The following is a 22,294-nucleotide window of genomic DNA, read 5'->3' as shown; positions in this document are numbered from 1 at the left end:
TGGCCGTTTTGATATTGTTTCATCTGTCAATTTTCCCTTTGAAAAGCTGCATATTATCAAGATATCAAAATGTCACCAACAAAAAGGTAAGCAATAGGCCTATAGCAAATGCAGCATATGGCATTCATTTTTCACATGTAAATAGCACTTTTCAGTAGAGCTCAAAGCATGGCATTCCATGAGCGGAGCATTTCTTTTTCAACTCGAATCAATGAGCCCAATCAGTCCTCCATGACAACAAAATCATAAACAACAGAGTAGGGCTGGCTAATAAGTCCTTCGTTTTGGGGTTATGCTCAGGATAAACAATTTGGCTAATCTATACTCCCATATTTCCAAGTCCTATTCTTGAAGATCAAGGGGTATAACATTATTGGAAGAACTGGAATTCTGATATGGTTTTTAATGTAAAGATATAATTTAATCGTATTATTATATGTAGTGGAAAGCGATGGGTTAGAAGAAGCCTACATAACCACCACAAATAAAAATTGAACATCCATATATGGCCAGCTATGTAAACATTAACATTGATTTATCCTGCAATAGATGTCGTTCAATTGGTAACATGCATTTCTGTCTTTTTCTAATGCCTCTTAAACCTCTTACATCTAGACGTTCCGCTAGCGGAACACCTGCTCCAATATCCAATGATGGGCGTGGCGCAAAATACAAAGTCCTCGAAAATCCAAAAACTTCCATTTTTCAAACATATGACTATTTTACACCATTTTAAAGACAAGACTCTCCTTTATCTAACCACACTGTCCGATTTCAAAAAGATTTTACAGCGAAAGCAAAACATTAGATTATGTCAGCAGAGTACCCAGCCAGAAATAATCAGACACCCATTTTTCAAGGTAGCATTTAATGTCACAAAAAACAAAACCACAGCTAAATGCAGCACTAACCTTTGATGATCTTCATCAGATGACACTCCTAGGACATTATGTTATACAATACATGCATGTTTTGTTCAATCAAGTTCATATTTATATCAAAAAACAGCTTTTTACATTAGCATGGACGTTCAGAACTAGCATACCCACCGAAACTTCTGGTGAATTTACTAAATTACTCACGATAAACGTTGACAAAAAACATAACAATTATTTTAAGAATTATAGATACAGAACTCCTTTATGCAATCGCTATGTCCGATTTTAAAATAGCTTTTCGGTGAAAGCACATTTTGCAATATTCTGAGTAGATAGCTCGCCATCATGGGCTAGCTATTTAGACACCCACCAAGTTTAGCCCTCACCAAAGTCAGATTTACTATAAGAAAAATGTAATTACCTTTGCTGTTCTTCGTCAGAATGCACTCCCGGGACTTCTACTTCAATAACAAATGTTGGTTTGGTTCCAAATAATCCATAGTTATATCCAAATAGCGGCGTTTTGTTGTGCGTTCAAGACACTATCCGAAGGGTGACGAAGGGTTACGCGCTGACGCGTTTCGTGACAAAAAAAATCTAAATATTCCATTACCGTACTTCGAAGCATGTCAACCGCTGTTTAAAATCAATTTTTATGCGATTTTTCTCGTAAAAAAGCTATAATATTCCGACTGGGAAACCCTGTTTTCGTTCAAAGACGAACAAATAAAACATGGTGTCGCCTCGTGCACGCGCCTCAGTCTCATTGTTCTCAGATTGACCACTATCCAAATGCGCTACTGTTTTTCAGCCTGGGCCTGCAAAGGCATCATTCAGCATTTTGCCGCCTTTTGAGAGCCTATGGGAGCCGTAGGATGTGTCACGTTACAGCAGAGATCCTTAGTTTTCAATAAAGAGAGTGTAGAAGCCCAAGAAATGGTCAGAGAGGGCACTTCCTGTAAGGAATCTTCTCAGATTTTGGCCTGCCAAATGAGTTCTGTTATACTCACAGACACCATTCAAACAGTTTTAGAAACTTTGGAGTCTTTTCTATCCAAAGCTAATAATTATATGCATATTCTAGTTTCTGGGCAGGAGTAATAATCAGATTAAATCGGGTACGCTTTTTATCCGACCATGAAAATACTGCCCCCTATCCATAACAGGTTAACTAAAGTACAATATTTTTTATGGTTTGAAAAATCTGTTTGCTGAGTAATAAGTCCACAGTCACAAAGGAAGTGTATGTAGGCCTACATGTTTTTAATCAATGCTCAACATTTCACCATGAAAATCATATTTTATGGAACACAGGAAAATGGTAAGACTTTGATCTTCACTACTTTGGTCTTGTTTATTCAGCAACTTCTTTTCCCTGTAAGAAGAAAGATAGAATATAATGGAACAGTAATAATAATGAACATGATAAATATATGGATAGAATATAATGGATCAGTAATAATAATGAACATGATAGACTTGGATAGAATATAATCGATCAAGTCTTTAATGCTCAGTGCTCAGCTTGGATTTTAGATGTTGAAGTACAAACTGAATTACTCTTATTAGATTGTTTAGCCCTTCCTGAAATGTGCTTCTTAGAGATCTTAAATACAGTTGAGTGTAAAAGGTCTGTATTGACCTCTGAGAAGACTGAATCATAGGTGGTGTTGATGTGGTCATATCTGAACATGAGTCAGGTATAGGTTTAGCAGCAGTTCTGTACCTTTCCAGTGTCACGGGTCTTGGCTCTGAGCTTGTTGACCTGAGTTTCAGCGATGTCAGCACGCTCCTCAGCCTCCTCCAGCTCATGCTGAACCTTCCTGAACTTAGACATGTGCTGGTTTGCTGCTTCCTCCTGGGTGAGGAAAAGAGAGGGAGAGCAGAACATCAGTATTTAAAGTTTGAAGCTTCAGGCAGCAAATTAAAATATGTTTTTAAAGGTATTTTAAACAACACAAATATTGACAGATTTAGGATAGCAATGTATATAGGGAGATAGATGATACAGCAGATTAAGTGAGTGGCGCTGCCTCCAGCACTATCACTAGACCAGCCCCCAGCACAGCAAATTAATTTTCAACCCCCTCTCCTTTAAGTTGGTAACACATTGGCATAGGAGGCACTCAGAAATGTGCATAATTCATTGTTGACTGATGTGCCATAGTAACACTTACTTCAACAAAACTGTATGGATATTAAGTTTTGTATTGTCTACTAGGGATTTTTTTAATGTACGCTTTCAGAGTATTTGACTAAGTCAGTGACTCACCGCTTCCTCAGCCTGCCTCTTGTAGGCCTTCACTTTCATCTGCAGCTTATCTACCAGGTCCTGAAGTCTGTTAACGTTCTTCTTATCCTCCTCAGTCTGTGGGAGAAGATCAAAGAATCAATGTCAGTATAGTTTTATACACAAACCTGTCATTGTTAGTGTCAAGTATGTAAAGAATGCACTTTCTCTTACCTGGTAAGTGAGCTCCTTGACTCTGCGCTCATACTTGCGGACTCCCTTGACTGCGTCTATACCTCTTCTCTGCTCGGCCTCCACCTCAGTCTCGAGCTCACGCACCTTTGTGGAAGAAATAAATGTAGGTATTTGTTGGAGGTGGGGAAATCAGACATAACAAATATTTGTAACACAGAGATATACAGTAGTCTTCTACCCAGACAAGGAGGCACAACTTATCTGTTCCTATGTACTTTCACCATTTTAATTGAAAGGGTCTGTAATTATTTCTACATTAGTGGTTCCCAAAGTGGAATTTACATTTACATTTTTATGAATATTTCTAGTAATAACAGATTAGACTACGAGTGATCTGTGGAAAATGTTTAGAGGGTACAATACTATGTAATATTATTAAACCACAATTTATGTTCTTAAACCATAGATAAACAACATGGTTCTGAGAGACACCGTATTCCATCAATGATCCATTTTGAAAAAAAAATCGAATTTCTTCTTGTATTTGTAATATGACAATTTATTCATTTTGTTATGCAGTTAGAAGTGCATGGTGCAGTACCAGTATGGCCACTTGCCTTTTTTAATGTTGTGATGTTTCTTTTAGTATGTCGGTCTCGCGCCATGGCAGTTGAGAGAAGTTTGCAAAGTGAGTCAACAGCAAGACAGAAGCACTGACATAAATACATTTGTATGTCTTTATTTTGAAGATAATATTCAAGGCACTAATGTCTCTGGAGTATGTAAATATACTTGGTAAGATGTTATGTTGTGTTTTCACGTTTTATTCAAGTCCGCTAGCCTATACATTAATTAAGCCGATAGCCTGCTAGCTAGTAGCCCAGCATAGCAACGCTAGCTTCCATAGCAACGGCCTTTTTTAGCAGATCAATGAGACATGTAGGGTGTGTTCGTAAATTAAACCTGGAGTGCCACGCTCTAGGAGCGTTCAGAGCGCACACTGGCAGATCTGGCCGGAGAGTAAGGTTGATCCGAGCATTCTGACCTCACAACGGCAGTCAAGCACCCGAGCTAGCTGGCCAACGTTGGCTAGCTTACTTTCTACTTCCAGACACAAATGAGAGAACACTTCACTCTGACCATTTTACTCGCCCTTGCAGACAGAGCTGGTTAGGCTGTTTTCATGTTATCCAGAGCGTTGGCTGCTGGCAACAATTTAATTACGCCTCTTTTTTTTGCCAACGTTAACCGACACCAGTCATATTCAACAGATGTTGAGCGTTCGTAAATTCATCAGTTATTCTGCGCTCTGGCACTCTCAGACGAGGTGCTCTGAAATCTGAGTAGATAGCCAGAGTGCATTTATGAATACTGCCATAGCTAACGTTAGCGATATAGAGAGAGAGAAATTAAACAAATATAACAAATTATTACTATGAGATGAATTGGATGGATAATATATTGTGTGTTGATATTTATTGTGAATCTGTATTATTATTATTATTATTATTATTTGATTATTATTATACTGCTCAAAAAAATAAAGGGAAGACTTTAACAACACATCCTAGATCTGAATGAAAGAAATAATCTTATTAAATACTTTTTTCTTTACATAGTTGAATGTGCTGACAACAAAATCACACAAAAATAATCAATGGAAATCCAATTTATCAACCCATGGAGGTCTGGATTTGGAGTCACACTCAAAATTAAAGTGGAAAACCACACTACAGGCTGATCTAACTTTGATGTAATGTCCTTAAAACAAGTCAAAATGAGGCTCAGTAGTGTGTGTGGCCTCCACGTGCCTGTATGACCTCCCTACAATGCCTGGGCATGCTCCTGATCAGGTGGCGGGTGGTCTCCTGAGGGATCTCCTCCCAGACCTGGACTAAAGCATCCGCCAACTCCTGGACAGTCTGTGGTGCAACGTGGCGTTGGTGGATGGAGCGAGACATGATGTCCCAGATGTGCTCAATTGGATTCAGGTCTGGGGAACGGGCGGGCCAGTCCATAGCATCAATGCCTTCCTCTTGCAGGAACTGTTGACACACTCCAGCCACATGAGGTCTAGCATTGTCTTGCATTAGGAGGAACCCAGGGCCAACCGCACCAGCATATGGTCTCACAAGGGGTCTGAGGATCTCATCTCGGTACCTAATGGCAGTCAGGCTACCTCTGGCGAGCACATGGAGGGTTGTGCGGCCCCCCAAAGTAATGCCACCCCACACCATGACTGACCCACTGCCAAACCGGTCTGTCACGTGCTCAGTGTGAACCTGCTTTCATCTGTGAAGAGCACAGGGCGCCAGTGGCGAATTTGTCAATCTTGGTGTTCTCTGGCAAATGCCAAACGTCCTGCACGGTGTTGGGCTGTAAGCACAACCCCCACCTGTGGACGTGGGGCCCTCATACCACCCTCATGGAGTCTGTTTCTGACCGTTTGAGCAGACACATGCACATTTGTGGCCTGCTGGAGATCATTTTGCAGGGCTCTGGCAGTGCTCCTCCTGCTCCTCCTTGCACAAAGGCGGAGGTAGCGGTCCTGCTGCTGGGTTGTTGCCCTCCTACGGCCTCCTTCATGTCTCCTGATGTACTGGCCTGTCTCCTGGTAGCGCCTGCATGCTCTGGACACTACGCTGACAGACACAGCAAACCTTCTTGCCACAGCTCGCATTGATGTGCCATCCTGGATGAGCTGCACTACCTGAGCCACTTGTGTGGGTTGTAGACTCCGTCTCATGCTACCACTAGAGTGAAAGCACCGCCAGCATTCAAAAGTGACCAAAACATCAGCCAGGAAGCATAGGAACTGAGAAGTGGTCTGTGGTCCCCACCTGCAGAACCACTCCTTTATTGCGGGTGTCTTGCTAATTGCCTATAATTTCCACCTGTTGTCTATTCCATTTGCACAACAGCATGTGAAATGTATTGTCAATCAGTGTTGCTTCCTAAGTGGACAGTTTGATTTCACAGAAGTGTGATTGACTTGGAGTTACAATGTGTTGTTTAAGTGTTCCCTTTATTTTTTGAGCAGTGTATTATGAATGGTCTTGGCTCCAGTTCTTCTCAACTCCACTACAGAAGTGTAACATATTACATGTTTCGGTTTTGAACATAAATGCACTGTAATTTAAGATGTAATACTGCACAATGTTCTCCCTACACCATGGCGAAATGTGTACAACCCCTGATCTAGGGGGTTCATTGAGAGAAAAAGTAATTAAACAATGCTTCTGTGTATTTTATATGATCAAATACATTTCCAGCAAACTGTCTTTCAATCCACCCTAATCCACCCTGCTGATAACTCACCCTGGACTCCAGTTTCTGGAGCTGCTTCTTGCCTCCCTTCATGGCCAGATTCTCAGCCTCATCCAGGCGGTGCTGCAGGTCCTTGACTATGACCTCCAGGTTCTTCTTCATCCTCTCCAGGTGAGAACTGGAGTCCTGCTCCTTCTTCAGCTCCTCAGCCATCATGGCCGCCTGTAATGGTAGTTTGTTTAATTTATGCACCAATCATAATGTCCCTCTCAGATCTTTGTTGTTCATAACCAGCCCAGCTACCATTGACCCTTGGGGACAAATCAAGTTGATGTAATTCAAGGACTCACGTCAGTGATGGCCTTCTTGGCCTTCTCCTCTGCATTCCTGGCCTCCTGGACGATGTCGTCCACCTCTCCCTGCACCTGCACCAGGTCAGTCTCCAGCTTCTTCTTGGTATTCAGAAGGCTGGTATTCTGAAGGAGAAAACAAGATGATTTGTTTGACTCTCAAGAGGAGTTACTAGTCACAAGACTGAAATTATAAAAGTCTAAGAGTAAGCACTGTTGTATTCCAGGTGTGTGTAAACAGTATGCTTGGTTGAGTTTCATTAGAAATGGCTTTGACCCATACCTGGGAGTGCAGCAGTCCAACACGCTCGCTGGCGTCTACTAGCTCAGTCTCAGCCACTTTGCGGCCTCTCTCTGTCTGCTCCAGAGCTACTCTCAGCTCCTCGATTTCAGCCACCATCAGACCGTTTCTGCGCTCCACCATGGCTACCTGCTCCTTCATGTCCTCTGCAGCGCGGACTGCGTCATCAAGGTGTAATTGGGCATCCTGGAGTTCACAATGACATAGGTTCAATTAAGACTTTTTTAGGAAGTAGGCGCAGTTGGATCAGTGATAGAAATATTAATTGGTAAGATTTTCCCCAAATATTCCTACTTTTCTACAGTACATAGTCCATTCTATTAAATTCCTTTGTTCTATTATTTTCTACAGATTCACAAATCCCCCCAAGTTCAGATTTTTGAGAGTGATGTCCCCGTCCCTTTACCTTGAGCTGGCCCTGGACGTTCCTCAGCTGTTTCTGGGCCTCAGCGGCCTGCCTGTTGGAGTGGCTCAACTGGATCTCCATCTCGTTCAGGTCTCCCTCCATCTTCTTCTTCACCCTCAGGGCATCATTCCTGCTCCTGACCTCAGAGTCCAGGGTGCTCTGCATGGAGTCAACCACCCTCTGGCTGTTCCTCTTGATCTGCTCCATCTCCTCGTCCTTCTCAGCGATCTTTCTGTCCACCTCACCCTTGATCTGGTTCAGCTCCAGCTGCACACGCAGAATCTTGGATTCCTCGTGCTCCAGTGTTCCCTGGACAAACAGAAGCAGTCAGGAGAATTGTGTTCGATACATTTGGATGCAAGAATTATATATACAGTATGACTACAATAAACTCCAATACAGGGATTGTTAGACTGTAGCTGGCGTTTGCTAGTTTAACACTGCTTTTCCCATCAAACAGCTGTAGTTTGTACCTCAGCCTCCTCCAGAGCCGTCTGGATCTCAGACTTCTCTGTCTCCACGGTCTTCTTGGCCTTCTCCAGCTCATGGATGCTCTTGCCAGTCTCTCCGATCTGCTCAGTCAGGTCAGAGATCTCCTCTGCACACACACATACAGGAGAAGATTAGACTTGGGAGATTTTCAGTGGATATCGCCAATGCACTGAAGTTGACAATGAATCATGATAACAGTAATTAATTAACAGCACTTCATACGGTCTTGCAAAGCTAATTGCCCTCATCTTCCTTGGGTTGTTAAAAGCAATAGCAATTACATGTTCCATTTTTTTTTTTTAACTGCAGTTGAAAACTCTGAAATGGTGAAATATTAATGTTGATGATTGCAGTTCCCTCCATTTTCAAAAAACTAGTCAAACATGAGCCAAATAGAACTGCTGTCAAATGCTCACGTTGCAGGTTCTTGTTCTCTCTCTTCAGAGTCTCCAGATGATCCAGAGCCTCCTCGTAGGAGTTCTTCATCTTGAAGAGTTCAGTGCTCATAGAGCGAGCCTCCTTCTGAGCTCCTTCCAGCTCTGCCTGACCCTCCTCATACTTCTGCTTCCACTCTGCCAGAACCTAGGAGAATCCATGGGATTTTCATTAGAAGTCATTGATGAAGAGTTTTGAATCAGAAATATGCTACACTTATACTACAATTAATCATATACTGGACAGAAAATATCACTGTTGTGTGAGGTTTTCACCTTGTCAAAGTTCCTCTGCTTCTTGTCGAGGTTGGCGGCCAATGCGTTGGCTCTCTCAACATCAATCATGAGGTCCTCCACCTCTCCCTGCAGCCTCTGCTTGGTCTTCTCCAGGGAGGCGCACTTGGAGTTGGTCGCCTCAATGGTCTCCTCAGCCTCCTGAAGACGCTGGGCCAGCTTCTTCCTGTTGGACGACAGACGGTGGTTTTATGGTGCGAAAACAAACGTTACAATACATATTGATGTGACATTTTCTCAGAGCCCCACTTCCACCCTTTTCATCCTTACCCTATATTAGTTTTTTTTTCTGTTGTGTGTGACTCACTTGGCCTCCTCCAGCTCCTCTGTGCGCTGGATAGCATCAGTTTCATACTTAGTCCTCCACTGAGCCACCTCACTGTTGGCCTTGGACATGCCACGTTGCAGCTCTGCCTTGGCCTCCTGCTCCTCCTCAAACTGCTCCCTCAGGAGGTCACAGTCATGGCGGGCAGACTGGACACCGTGGGCTAGTGCATTTTTAGCCTGTGAGAAAGAAAGAGAGAGAAAACGATAGATTAGAGAGATAGTCAAACAAATGACAGTAGAAGTCTCTGAGGGTGACGTAGTCACCGTCTGTATGAAGATATAGCTCTACACTCTGGTCGGTGGAGTCCATTTTGGGTTCTTTACCTTGACCTCCTCCTCAATAGCCCTCTTCAGCTCCTCCACCTGCTGAGTGAAGGCCTGTTTTCCTCTGGTCAGCTGAGACACCAGGGCTTCCTTCTCCTCCAGCTGGCGGCCAAACTCACCTGCAGGGACAGAAGAACATCTTGTTAATAGGGTCTCTGTTCTCTAAGATTGAACATGTATTCTGAGGTATCGTAGGGCAATGTTAGGTGGTGAAGAGTACAGTAGAAACTATGTGGATTTAGCCCTTAATACATGTTGTTTTCTACTGAAGTAAAGCATTGGCTTGTTGTTCATTGTTGATGGTACCATTTTCTGTCAGGAGTCTGGCCCTCTGTCCGCTGATGTCGTTGACCTGGCGAACATTCTCATCATTCTTAGTCTTGAGCTCACTCAGCTGGTCCTCAAGAGTACGGCACATCTTCTCCAGATTGCCCTGTGAGTGAAACATGTTCCATCATTACTTTATATATGTGACTCCTGTCAACTTCAGTTCACTTGAATGGTAATGTAGTTGACCATCCTCGACACTGCTTTATCAAAACATTACTACTCACCTTAGCCTTGGCGATGGCCTCCATGTTGCTAGAGAGGTCATCAATCTCCATCTTGTACTCGCTCTTCTCCTTCTCCAGCTTCTGCTTGACGCGCTGCAGGTTGTCGATCTGCTCCCCGAGCTCAGCCACACTGTCAGCCTGCTTCTTGCGCAGAGCGGCGGCTGTGGCCTCATGCTGCAGGGTGGACTCTTCAAGATCACGACGCAGCTTCTGGAACTCAGCCTCACGCTTCTTGTTCATCTCAATCTGAGCAGCAGTGGCGCCTCCGGCCTCCTCCAGCCTCTCGCTGATCTCCTCAAGTTCCCTGGAGAGATCAGCCCTCTGCTTCTCAACCTTAGCCCTGGCAGCACGCTCAGCCTCAATTTCCTCCTCCAGTTCCTCAATACGGGCCTAGAACGGGGCAGGAGCAGGGGGGATGAATTCTAAAATACAGTTGAAACAATTGAACCTCACAAAATAATAATAGTATGTATATTTTGCATAAATGTGTTTAATACAAAGACAGTTACACCAATATATTCAGAACACTGTGTCCCATTGTGCTAACCAAAACCACAATGTTAAGAAGCACCGTCTTTAAAACAGTTAGAATCAACAGCAAGGAACACCATCTTCCAACCTACTCAGCCATCAGAAGCCCCCGTGAGAAATGTGTGCTACCAGAACAATGTTTTTCAGGAAATGATTAAAGTCTGTGCTTTTCTGTACTGGAGTTTATGTCTTCTACTGTACCTGGAGTTCCTTGATCTTCTTCTGCAGCTGAGCTCCCAGAGACTGCTCATCTTCAAACTTGCTGAGGAGCTGGGTGGTCTCAAACTCCTTTCTAAGAAACACAAATATCTCGATTGCAGAGTTTGTTTTGGTTCGATAGCGTAAAGAGAGAGGATCATATCATTCACTTTGCTTGTAATAATCTCTATGTAAATACTAATTCATAATTAGAAGCATTAGCCAAGATTCAACCTTATTGCAGCTAATACTGTAGCTATTTGTTTGTGTTTACTTCTTGATTTTCTCATCAGCTTGCTGCTTGTCATTCTCCAAGTCCATTATGGACTCCTGGGCCAGTTTCAGATCCCCCTCCAGCTTTCTCTTGGATCTCTCAAGGTCCATACGGAGCTTCTTCTCTTGCTCCAGAGAACCCTCAAGCTAGAAGATAAAAACACATATATTGTTAAAATCTAAACAACTGAAGATAATATCATCTTACATGCTATCATGGCCAAAATGTCAAACTCCACTCACGTCGTCCACTTGCTGTTCCAGCTTGGTCTTGGCCTTGGTCAGAGTGTTGACTTTGTCCTCCTCTGCCTGCAGGTCATCCAGTGTCTGCTGGTGGGCCTCTTGGAGGGCTTTCTTCTCCTTGGTCAGCTTGGCAACACTCTCATCCATAGATGCCATCTCCTCTGTCAGGTTTTTAACCTGTAAATGGCCACAACATAATTATACTTCACCATAAAGGGGAGATTTAGTTTGTTATATATTGCATTCATTTCATTTAGATTAGAACTGCATCAACAATTACTGTACTATAGATTCAACATTAGATAGCAGTGTTCTCCATGCCCGTGTTTTGAATGGAAGTCATAAATGAGGGGGAGCAGAACATGCAATGAATGTTGGGAGTGCCCCGCAACTGAAATTCTACTATTGTTTCTTAATTCTTCCTTCTCCCACAATATAACTTGAATTCCATTTCTGTTAAGCTATGTTTTGAGTTGATTATTGATTGGATTATTATTTGGTTAGACTGTCTATGGTAAGACACAAGACCTTGTTTTCAGTGGCATGCTTCTCCTTCTCCACTTTGGCCAGGGTGAGCTCCAGGTCATCAATGTCCTTCTTCAGCTCAGAGCACTCATCCTCCAGCTTCCTCTTCTTGGCAGTCAACTCAGCATTGATCTCCTCCTCATCCTCCAGCCTCTCGGTCGTCTCTTTGAGTTTGGCCTCCAGCTGGATCTTGCTCTTGATGAGCCCCTCGCACCTTTCCTCAGCATCGTTCAGACTCTCTCCTTCCTGATTTCAGAGCAGAAGAAAGAAACATCAGTGGCCTCACTTTGTGTATTCAAGGTCAGAGCAAATCAATAGAAATTCATTAAATAAATAACATGGGCAATAACAATTTGTGAGATAGCCATATACTTCATTGTGTGTGTGTGTGTGTGTGTGTGTGTGTGTGTGTGTGTGTGTGTGTGTGTGTGTGTGTGTGTGTGTGTGTGTGTGTGTGTGTGTGTGTGTGTGTGTGTGTGTGTGTGTGTGTAAATTTGCCCCTAAGAAGGTTGTTGCTGACTCACAGATGCTACTTGGAGTGCCAAGTCGTTCTTCTCCTGCGTCAAGGACACCAACTTCTCCTCCATTTGCTTCTTTGTGGCCAGAGCCTTGGCCAGGTCTGCTGTCATCTTCTCATAGTTCTCCTTCATGTTGGCCAGCTCCTTCTCAGTCTCAGCACTCTGCAGCAGGGGCTTGATCTTGAAATACAACTTCATCCATGGCCAGGTTTTCACATTCATGAATGAGCGGATGTTGTACTGGATGGCGAAGATGGACTCTCTGGTCGACAGAAAGGACAGAGTGGCATGGTGAGTTACATCCCACTAGGCACAGACGTCAGTTCAGCGTTTAGTTTTGATTTACATTTGGTTGAATTGGCTAACTTGAATTCAACGTGACAATCAAAATTAGTCACCGTGTTATTGGATTATGGTTAAAAGTTGAGTGAAAAAAAAAAGAAATTCCCTTACGTTGATAACTTTTTTCAAATCCACGTTGATTCAACGTCATTACATATAACTTTTGTGTTGAAATGAGTTGGTAATGACCAGTGGGATGTTTCCGGGAATTGAAGAATAACAAACTGGAACCCCCACCACTTTTTGTATACAGCTGAGGAATGGGGCTAGGGAAATGTAACCTCTCTTAAATTCATAGACAGCGGTCTAGATGCAAGGACTGACAGTCATGCTAAGCTCATGAGACATGTTATATTCTTTAAGATTGAATGGGTAAATACCACAAATTTAAATGACAATTGAACAGCCAAATCCCAAACTGCAGCTATAAAGCTAGAATCCTTAGTTGCTACATCCATTTCTGGACTAAATTAATTAACCCAAAAGCTTTAGTTGACCATTATAAGACGTACTTTCTCATTCTGAACAACTCACAGCATATACAGTATGTAATCATAATGCATTAGATACAGGTGGTTGACAGAAAGCTTTGCCAAGATGTCTACTATTCCTCACCTCCTCTCCATCATCTTGCTAAACTCTCTCCTCATGAGGAATCCACGGCTGAGAGCCTGGACCATGCCGACCAGAGTGGCCAGCTTCTCATCTCTCATCTCCTCCAGGACACCCAGCAGACCGGCTTTGAAGAACACCTGAGACACAGGTTAACATGGTAAATGGAACCACAGATGGTGACAGATAGAAATGTTGGAATCAAAAGAGGGGAACAACACAACTAGATTGATTTAAACAACATTAACTTTGATATGGTTACAAACAAACCATGTGATAGGTTGTTTCTAAGTTGTTAGTTATTGTACAGTTGTAGATTAATAATGTACACAGAATCAGATAACTGCAATCATACCACTCTAACACAATGTACATGATAATGAGTTTAGTTTCTCTTCTATACTTGTGATGTATGACTGGAGAAAAAAACACTACAATGTTTTTCCACCTTTTCCATTAGTGAAATGAATAAGAAAGAACAAAAGGATGGATAGATCACCTGGAGAGATTTTATATGGTACGGGTTTAAATTATTATTGAAGTTGTGTTTTGTTGTCAGCTTTTGCTGGGGCAATTTGACTGACCTTGGTGTTTCAATTACATGCATTCATTGCTTAGCCTACTATTTCTAAAGCTAATTAACATAATACAAATATCCCCATCAAAATCCATCTGTTTAAGCTAGAGATATCAGTTTGCATCTCAATCCACTGCATCCACCAATGTCGCTCTTCTGCATCTGTGGTGAAAGGTGGCAGGCAGAGCTAGAGAGGTGTTTGTCAGACCATGAGACATCCCACAAACCGGTCTTCTGACAAAAACATCTGTAGCATCTGAGCGGTTTGGCCTAGACTATTACCACCCCACATGCCTCACAAGACTCATCTGAAGGTCCCCAGTACCAGTTAAAAAATAATAATTGGAAGTCTATATGGAGAAAGTTTAGTACTTAATATAAGAGGATAAATACATGTTCCAAATTCCATTTAGTGAATCTGTTATTCAATGTGTTTCAATTGGCTAATAGCAGTAATGCCAAATTCAATGTTTCATCCAATAATAAATTATCTTTGAAGTTGTCAGCTTTTACTGGGGGTATTTGACTGACCTTGGTGTGTCCAAACTTGTAATCGTCGTGATTCACGTCAATGGACCCAAGCAGCTTCTCAGAAGCCTTTTTGTTGTCCATGAACTGGCCCTCAGGGATGACACTGGCATTAAGTACTTTGTACCTGAATGAGAACACCGTTTTAAAATATGCAAAGTTGTAATTGGTTGGTTATACAGCGAGGTCTAAAATGATTGGCCCCTAAAGACTCTCAGACCATGAGAAACAAGATTCTCTGGTCTGATGAAACCAAGATTAAACTCTTTGACCTGAATGCCAAGTGTCACGTCTGGAGGAAACCTGGTACCATCTCTATGGTGAAGCATGGTGGTGGCAGCATCATGCTATGGGGATGTTTTTCAGCGTTTAGGACTGGGAGACTAGTCAGTAGCGAGGGATAGATGAACGGAGCTTAATACAGAGAGATCCTTGATGAAACCCTGCACCAGAGCGCTCAGGACCTCGGACTGGGGCGAAGGTTCACCTTCCAACAGGACAATGACCCTAAGCACACAGCCAAATCAACGCAGGAGTGGTTTCGGAAAAAGTCTCTGAATGTCCTTGAGTGGCCTATCCAGAGCCCAGACTTGAACCCTATCGAACATCTCTGAAGAGACCTGAAAATAGCTGTGCAGCGACGCTCCCATCCAACCTGACAGAGCTTGAGAGGATCTGCCGAGAAGAATGGGAGAATCTCCCAAAATACAGGTGTGCCAAATTTGTAACGTCATACCCAAGAAGACCCGAGACTTTAATAGCTGCCATTGGTTCTTCAACAAAGTACTGAGTAAAGGGTCTGAATACTTATCTACATGTGATATTTCAGTATTTTATTTTTAAGACATTTGTAAAAATGTCTTAACTTGTTTTTGCTTTGTCATTATGGGGTATTGTGTGTAGATTGAGAGGGGAGGGGTCATCAATTTTGGAAAAAGGCTGTAACGTAACAAAATGTGGAAAAAGTGAAGGGGTCTGAATATTCTGACTATTCTGATGCTGGAATACCCTTGGACAAGATCATTCTGTGTGTGTGTGTGTGTGTGTGTGTGTGTGTGTGCGCGTGTGTGTGTGTTCATGTGCACATACCTCTGCTTGAAATCAGCATAGAGGATTCTGCTGGGGAAGCCCTTTCTGCAGATCCTGATACCCTCCAGTACACCATTACACCTGAGCTGGTGGATAACCAGGAAGTTCTCCATCAGACCTGGTAAAACAAAGAAGTCTCTTTTAATACTCATAAACAGGTTAAAGATTGGGATTGTTAAAGTCACTGATACTGTACTGATAAGATTACATATTTAACTCAATATTTCTTGTACCTGGAGTCTTTGACTCGTTGGGGATCAGGCAGCGCACAAAGTGAGGATGAGTGCTCCTCAAGTTGGTCATCAGCTTATGTAAGTTCTCCTGTAAGAGGGTTACAAACCATTTTCTCAGACATACTGTAATTTATGATAATTGCACCTTTTGAAGGACTGAATATGCACATTTCAAAAGCTCACCCTGAACTGGGAGGACACAGTCTGCATGGAACCACCCTTCTTCTTGCCTCCTTTCTTGGATGTATCTGTTAAAATGTGGAAAAGTTAAAGATAACTAGAAAAGTACATTTCCTAGAGTGGGTGGAATAAATAAAATAATAACAAGATTATGCAAGAAATCTAGAGTGGTCTTGTCTTCACCAAGCACACTAATTATAAACCGGAGAATCTCTGGTTAACTTCACACTTAACTAGAGCCAAATCCTGCCAATGAGATTGTGTAGAATAACACTTAATGTATGATTCAATTAACTGAATGTACAGTATGATTATATTCACACATTGATGAACCCTTAAAAACGGCGATACAGTCAGACTTTAAAGAAAATGTGGGTCTGAGTTGGAACTAATGCTTAATTAAATAGTTTGACTTGATGGTAGTCTTACCCTCAGGTGGGGGAGCAGGATACAGGGCAGCCAAAATTTTGACTCCAGACTTCCCGTACAGCTGACAAACTGAGTCATTCAGGGGGTCCTTGTTCTTCTCCAGCCAGCCAGTGATGTTGTAGTCCACAGTACCGGCGTAGTGCACCAGGGAGAAGTGGGCCTCTTGCTTGCCTTTGGCAGGCTTGGGCTTCTCAAACGACTTTGTTTTGCCAAGATGCTGGGAGTACAGCTTGTCCTTGAAGGTAGTGTCTGAAGACTTGGGGAACATGCACTCCTCTTCAAGGATGGAGAAGATGCCCAATGGCTTTATGAAAAGTAAGGTACAGTATATATAATATCACATCTTTAGTAAACATGCTATTGTAGGATTATATTAATTTAGGGGCACATAACAGGAAACATTGAGTTCTCAACAGTCAGATGCATTGCACCACAGTGATAATATTGGTCCCTAAGAGCTTTGCTGTTGAGGTCCATTGTACCTTCTCAATAAGCTCAATGCAGGCAGCCAAGTCCATGCCGAAGTCAATGAAGGCCCAGACGATTCCCTCCTTCTTGTACTCCTCTTGCTCCAGGACGAACATGGTGTGGTTGAAAAACTGTTGCAGTTTCTCATTGGTGAAGTTGATGCACAGCTGCTCCATGCTGTTGTACTGTTTATGGAATTTTAAAAGGGATAATTTCATCATACAAGACTGTAATCCATCTCAATCACAACTAATTGTCTTGTTCTGGTGTCATACTCACATCAAAGATCTCAAACCCGGCAATGTCAAGCACACCGATATAGAACTGCCTTGGATTCTTGGTGTCCAACATCTCATTGATACGGATGACCATCCACAAGAACATCCTCTCATAGATGGACTTGGCCAGAGCACTGACTGAGTTATTAACCTGCAATGATAATACCTCAAATTAATACATGAGATATTGACCATGTCCAGTGATAAGGTGATACGAGTTTGGAAGAAAACATCACTATTCAATTAAAGCATCGCACTCGTCCCCAAAAATATTCCGGTGCTCAGAAAATGGTAGATTCTGTGTTTGGCTGCCTTACCTGAGCCACAGTCTGTCCCTTTGTCACATACTCGTTGCCGACCTTCACTCTGGGGTAGCACATAGCCTTCAACATCTCAGCCGAGTTCAGGCCCAGCAGGTAGCCAATTTTATCAGCCACTGGAGAGAGAACCAACAACAACAGACTCAGGGACACAAGATTGCTTGTTTCTGATGTCACATTTTTTGGGCAACTTTTTTGTTCGTTATGTTTTGATTCACCCTCATCCATAATTTCAAATCATATCTGAAGGTAGTATTTTGTTCTCCAAAAATGATCTCCTGCCTGACTTTCATTTGGCACTGTCTATCTTAGGTGTTTAATTTCTATGTTGGGGACTGGGAATGGGACTAATGCTCTACATATTGTATATCTATGAGTGGGACTCACCCTCTGTGCCGTCTGGCTCGGCCTGCTCCTCACGCTGCTTCTGCTTGAATTTCAAGTTTCCATGGTGCACTACAGCTCCTGTCAGCTTGTAGATGCCAATCTTCTCATCATTAGTGAAGCCCAGGATTGTAATGGCATCCTGGCGTTAAAGACGAAATACAACAGTCATAAATTGAAAGGTAGTTTGCTTACTCACAAAAGTAGTGTACTGGACCTTTAGTAGTGCTGTTTTAGCAGACCAATATAGCATCACTAGTGCGGGCAAAAATATTTTTGCAGCACCCCCCCCAAAAAAACATAAAAATGTGAAGTGCCTTGAGACAGTAACAGAAGGCATTTAGAGTAAAAGTAAAACAAATCAAGAACATTCCCAGCAGCTACCAAGTTGGAATTGCACAGTACATTCAGTGTGTATGGAGGTCCTACCCATGTCCATATATAGAGTTTGGTTAACCCTTTGTTTGACTCACATCTGTGGCATCCAGCTCTTCCTTGTCGTCGATGCTGGCCACAGTGATCTGACCCTGGCTGCACATGGGGAAGTCGTAGGGGTTGGTGGTGATGAGTGCCATTTCTGTGGACAACGGAGAACAGCTTGCCAGTTAAATCTCTTAGAATTCTGCTGTCCTACCTTTACAGTATCTCTCCCTCCTTTACTCAATAGATGGACTCAATGATACATGTAGTATATAATAAATAGCATCAAAAGAGGAGACTGAGACTTGTGGACTAGTGCTTCACAGTGCATTACTTGATAGATATTTCCCAGAGACCTTCCAAATGTCTAGATGCCTTGTTACCTTGGATGTAATCATTGTAATAGTATTATTAGTGTGGATTATGAATATTTTTTTTAATATTCCATAGATGGGGGTGGGAATAATTTCCTCTGGACCTCTACATTGCCATACCAATTATCTCAGGTTTATGGCCTGTCATCATCTGGAAGAAGATGTGGTATCCTCTCTCATCGGGCAGCTGGAAGGAGACTCTGGACTTCTCCAGCAGGTCTGAGAGAGAGAGAACATGAAATACATTTAATGATATAATCTCCACAAAATAATCTGTGTGAATTTAGGAAAGCATCGAGAAACAATCAAAACCAACTCACATGTCTCAATGTCAGCTTTAGCCAGTTTGCCAGCTTGGAAGTGAATCCTGATGAATTTACCCTATAGAAATTGGTCAACAAATTAATTCTAACATTTTGCTTTGATAGACCCCTTTAAATGTTACAGTTTTATGTACACCTATTGATATAACAATATGGAACTACTGAATTACATTTTTCCAATATAAGGTAACTTCCACAGTATGCCCTTCATACTTACAAAGCGAGACGAGTTGTCGTTCCTCACTGTCTTGGCATTACCGTAAGCCTCCAGCAGAGGGTTAGCTGCAATGATCTGATCCTCAAGAGACCCCTGATTGAGACAAACACAAGTTGCTCAGAAACTGGAAAAGTAGTAAAGTTTGATTCACCGCTGGAAAAAAAAGTTGACACAACCAACCAAACTGAAATGTGTTAAAAAGGCAAACATAAGAACAACCAACCTGCATTTTGTTGGGGTCTACTTCCTTCTTCTTCTCTCCACTTGACACTGCAATTGTGGCGAAGTACTGGATGACACGCTTGGTGTTGACAGTCTTTCCTGCACCGGATTCTCCACTGGTTTATATGGCAGCGAAAGAGGGGTTTTAGTTACATATTTGAGTGTCAGATTGGCTTACACCAAGAAATAGCATTGAAAAATACACTGTTGACCTGTTTTTAAGCATAAGTAAATCATTAACAATATTTCCACTCATCGTCTCATTATTCTGCAAAGCCTAATGTCCTCATCCTTTCATAATGTAATGACATTTTAGTAAACAACTTACGTAATCAGAATGGACTGGTTCTCCTTATCTGGAACCAAAAAAACATTGCTTATCATACTCAAGCAACATTATGGGGACATCATCTAATTCATAGCATCATCGAGAATTTAAATTTTTAACATCTTCCATTCAATGGTAGTGAAATCAGATATTACCAGCAAACTGTTAGAAAACAGTAGATACCGCTCTGAAGTATATTTTAACTTCCATTGATACATCCATCTATCCATTAACACTTATGGACTTTAAGATTCATATATACTTATGGACATCCATCACATCCATCCATCCATCCATGACAGCTCGTACCAATAAGCATGAACTGAAAGGCGTTGTCAGAGACGGAGAAGATATGGGGTGGAGCCTCCACTCTCTTCTTCCCTCTGTAGGCGTTGACAACCTCTGCGTCGTACACTGGGAGCCATTTGTAGGGGTTCACTGTGGCACAGAAGAGCCCAGAGTAGGTCTGGATGAAAGTAATTACATTAAATTAGGGGATTAGTAAAGTCAGATGTACTTTTACCTGAATTTATGTGAGGATGTGGGTGTACTTTGGTATACTGATGTGGGTCTACTGTATTGATATGTTTTGGTTTCTACCATTCATTTATGTGTGTATTTCTTATGTTCATGTATGTGTGTGTTCGTATGTGCAGGTTTCTTACATAGATCATCCATGCTGCATAACGCTCTTTGAGGTTATACAACACAGAGGCTTCATTCAGGTAGGTCATCATGGCCATGTCCTCAATCTTGTCATACTTAGGGGGGTTCATCTCATAGATGTCTGCATCTTTGAACTCTTTTCCTTCCTGAAACAGTCAGAAATCTACATTAAACGCAGATCAAAGTGGATATAACAGAATGCTTTTTGTTCATTAAATACAAGTTGAATCTAAAAAAAAATGCATATCCACATTAATCCAACTACTTTGTTATCACCCACTGACACATAACTGGAGATTCTTGACTTGTCAACATGAGACATTCCATGTCATTTTTAAATAGCAGCAATAAACATTTAGTTCGAAGGTTATACTGCCCACAAACAAACTATGAAATCTTTCTTAATATATTTTTTGTTACTGATTTCTTATTGCCTATAGACATTGTTTGGATCATTTCAATGATTTTTCAAGAAATTGAGTAATTACACAAACTTAAACTTGAATATCAGATCAAGCTTACCTCCTTAGTGCCGTCAGGTTTCGTGACTGTCACAGTACACTTCCCGTCGGCCCTGGCAGTAATCAGACCCTTGAGGTACAGCTCCACTTTGTCTGTCACGTAGCAGGAGTTCTTTGAATCAAAGGGCATGGCTTGTGCCTCCATCCTCTCCCTCTCGGACTTACGGAGGTATATGGCAGCTTTGCCGTAGATTTCCATCTCTGCGTCCGTACTCATGGTGACGGATAACTAGGAAAGAGATGAAACAAGAAACTTGATTGTCTCTGTGGTGCTTCCTCCCCAGTCAACAGAGTTAGGTGAGCGGTATCTCTCACTGAATATTCTCATCACTTTTTATGTGAAGACTGAAACCATGTCTCACCTTCTTTTTCCCTCTACAGATGAATGTGTACTTCTTGGAAGACCCTGTGAAACATTAGGGTGTTTTGAAAAAGGTACAGGTCTAAAGCTTTATCATTTAGCCCCCGAAGGGCTAGGAAACATTTAACTGAATCATTACAGTCATATCCAAATCAATTACAGGTGCAACTGGTAACCTTCATTTTCCTAGTGGCAACTCACTTTACTACACGTTCTGTCAAGAATTCAAATAAATACCCCTAAAAACCCAGTTACATTCTAGACCACCTCATCAATTTACAAACAATTGCAGGAACAACACTTTTTACCATAAAAGGATGTTACAGAAGTAAAACAAATGTTGGAGACATGCAAATCTTAGAGACATGCAGAAGTCAATTGAAACAGTGCAGTTAGCTGCTGCCTCAGATGCTGAGTGCAAAGATGAGACAAATGTAAAAAAGGAGGTGGAGGGAGTCTTACCACAGAGGAAGAAGCTATCTGACTTATGGATGCTGTGGCCTCAGTCTCCTTATATCTGGTTGGAAGTGCTAACCAAGCAAAAGTTAATTATGGACCACTCTGGGGAAGGACATGGATTGCAGGAGAGACCTCCCCCCCAGACTTGTGTGTCTGTCTCTCACTAGCACCCCCCACTTCCAGGAACACCACACTCCCATTACATTACTTTTTAATGTCATATTTGTCTCTGAATTGAATTTCACTGAGTTTTACGTGAATGAGAGATGTCATTACTAATAATTATGACAATATCAAAAGTTAGATTTATCAAATAGATTCCAATGTTACTTCTACTGAACCTCGTATAGTGTAATAGAGTGAGTCCATGTTGCCACAATAACACTAAAATAGTTTCCATGAAATCTAATCTGACCTTATTTATTTCCATTTTAGTGGCAATAAATCCTCATCAACAACTTTATATATATGTTCACCTGTTATTTATATTATTTAGCTTGTAAACACATCTGAACTGTCTCCTCATCTCATGCTTGTGACGGAGTTGGCCGTTACCTCGTGCTTTGCTTAGTTTGATTTATCACCCTGGTGGAACCATATTAAATTAATATTCTAAAGCTTGA

At 41.9% G+C, this 22,294-nt stretch overlaps 1 protein-coding gene across 1 annotated transcript; it reads right to left on the bottom strand.

Moving 5' to 3' along the window:
- Positions 1 to 2,119: 2,119 nt before the first annotated feature.
- On the bottom strand, positions 2,120 to 21,080 carry LOC115177985 (myosin heavy chain, fast skeletal muscle-like). Its single transcript, XM_029738998.1, has 39 exons — positions 20,853 to 21,080; positions 20,330 to 20,476; positions 19,974 to 20,130; positions 19,665 to 19,692; positions 19,338 to 19,452; positions 19,115 to 19,207; positions 18,895 to 18,955; positions 18,695 to 18,793; positions 18,254 to 18,357; positions 17,784 to 17,922; positions 17,394 to 17,512; positions 17,078 to 17,227; positions 16,813 to 16,983; positions 16,331 to 16,634; positions 15,905 to 15,969; positions 15,722 to 15,809; positions 15,489 to 15,606; positions 14,403 to 14,526; positions 13,298 to 13,434; positions 12,347 to 12,602; positions 11,826 to 12,068; positions 11,298 to 11,474; positions 11,056 to 11,201; positions 10,785 to 10,875; positions 10,053 to 10,442; positions 9,805 to 9,931; positions 9,499 to 9,617; positions 9,155 to 9,351; positions 8,830 to 9,013; positions 8,536 to 8,701; positions 8,101 to 8,225; positions 7,628 to 7,936; positions 7,204 to 7,407; positions 6,921 to 7,046; positions 6,622 to 6,792; positions 3,343 to 3,447; positions 3,151 to 3,246; positions 2,605 to 2,736; positions 2,120 to 2,253 (listed from the first exon to the last, which is right to left on the bottom strand). The coding sequence occupies exons 1-39, from the start codon at positions 21,066 to 21,068 to the stop codon at positions 2,233 to 2,235; spliced, it is 5,820 nt and encodes a 1,939-aa protein (XP_029594858.1). The 5' UTR covers positions 21,069 to 21,080; the 3' UTR covers positions 2,120 to 2,232.
- Between the last annotated feature and the right edge of the window lie 1,214 nt (positions 21,081 to 22,294).

Source organism: Salmo trutta, chromosome 38 (assembly GCF_901001165.1).
Source record: "Salmo trutta chromosome 38, fSalTru1.1, whole genome shotgun sequence".
Lineage (NCBI taxonomy): Eukaryota > Metazoa > Chordata > Actinopteri > Salmoniformes > Salmonidae > Salmo > Salmo trutta.
Note: the sequence above shows the minus strand (reverse complement) of the source record. Positions and strands in the feature narration are given on the sequence as shown.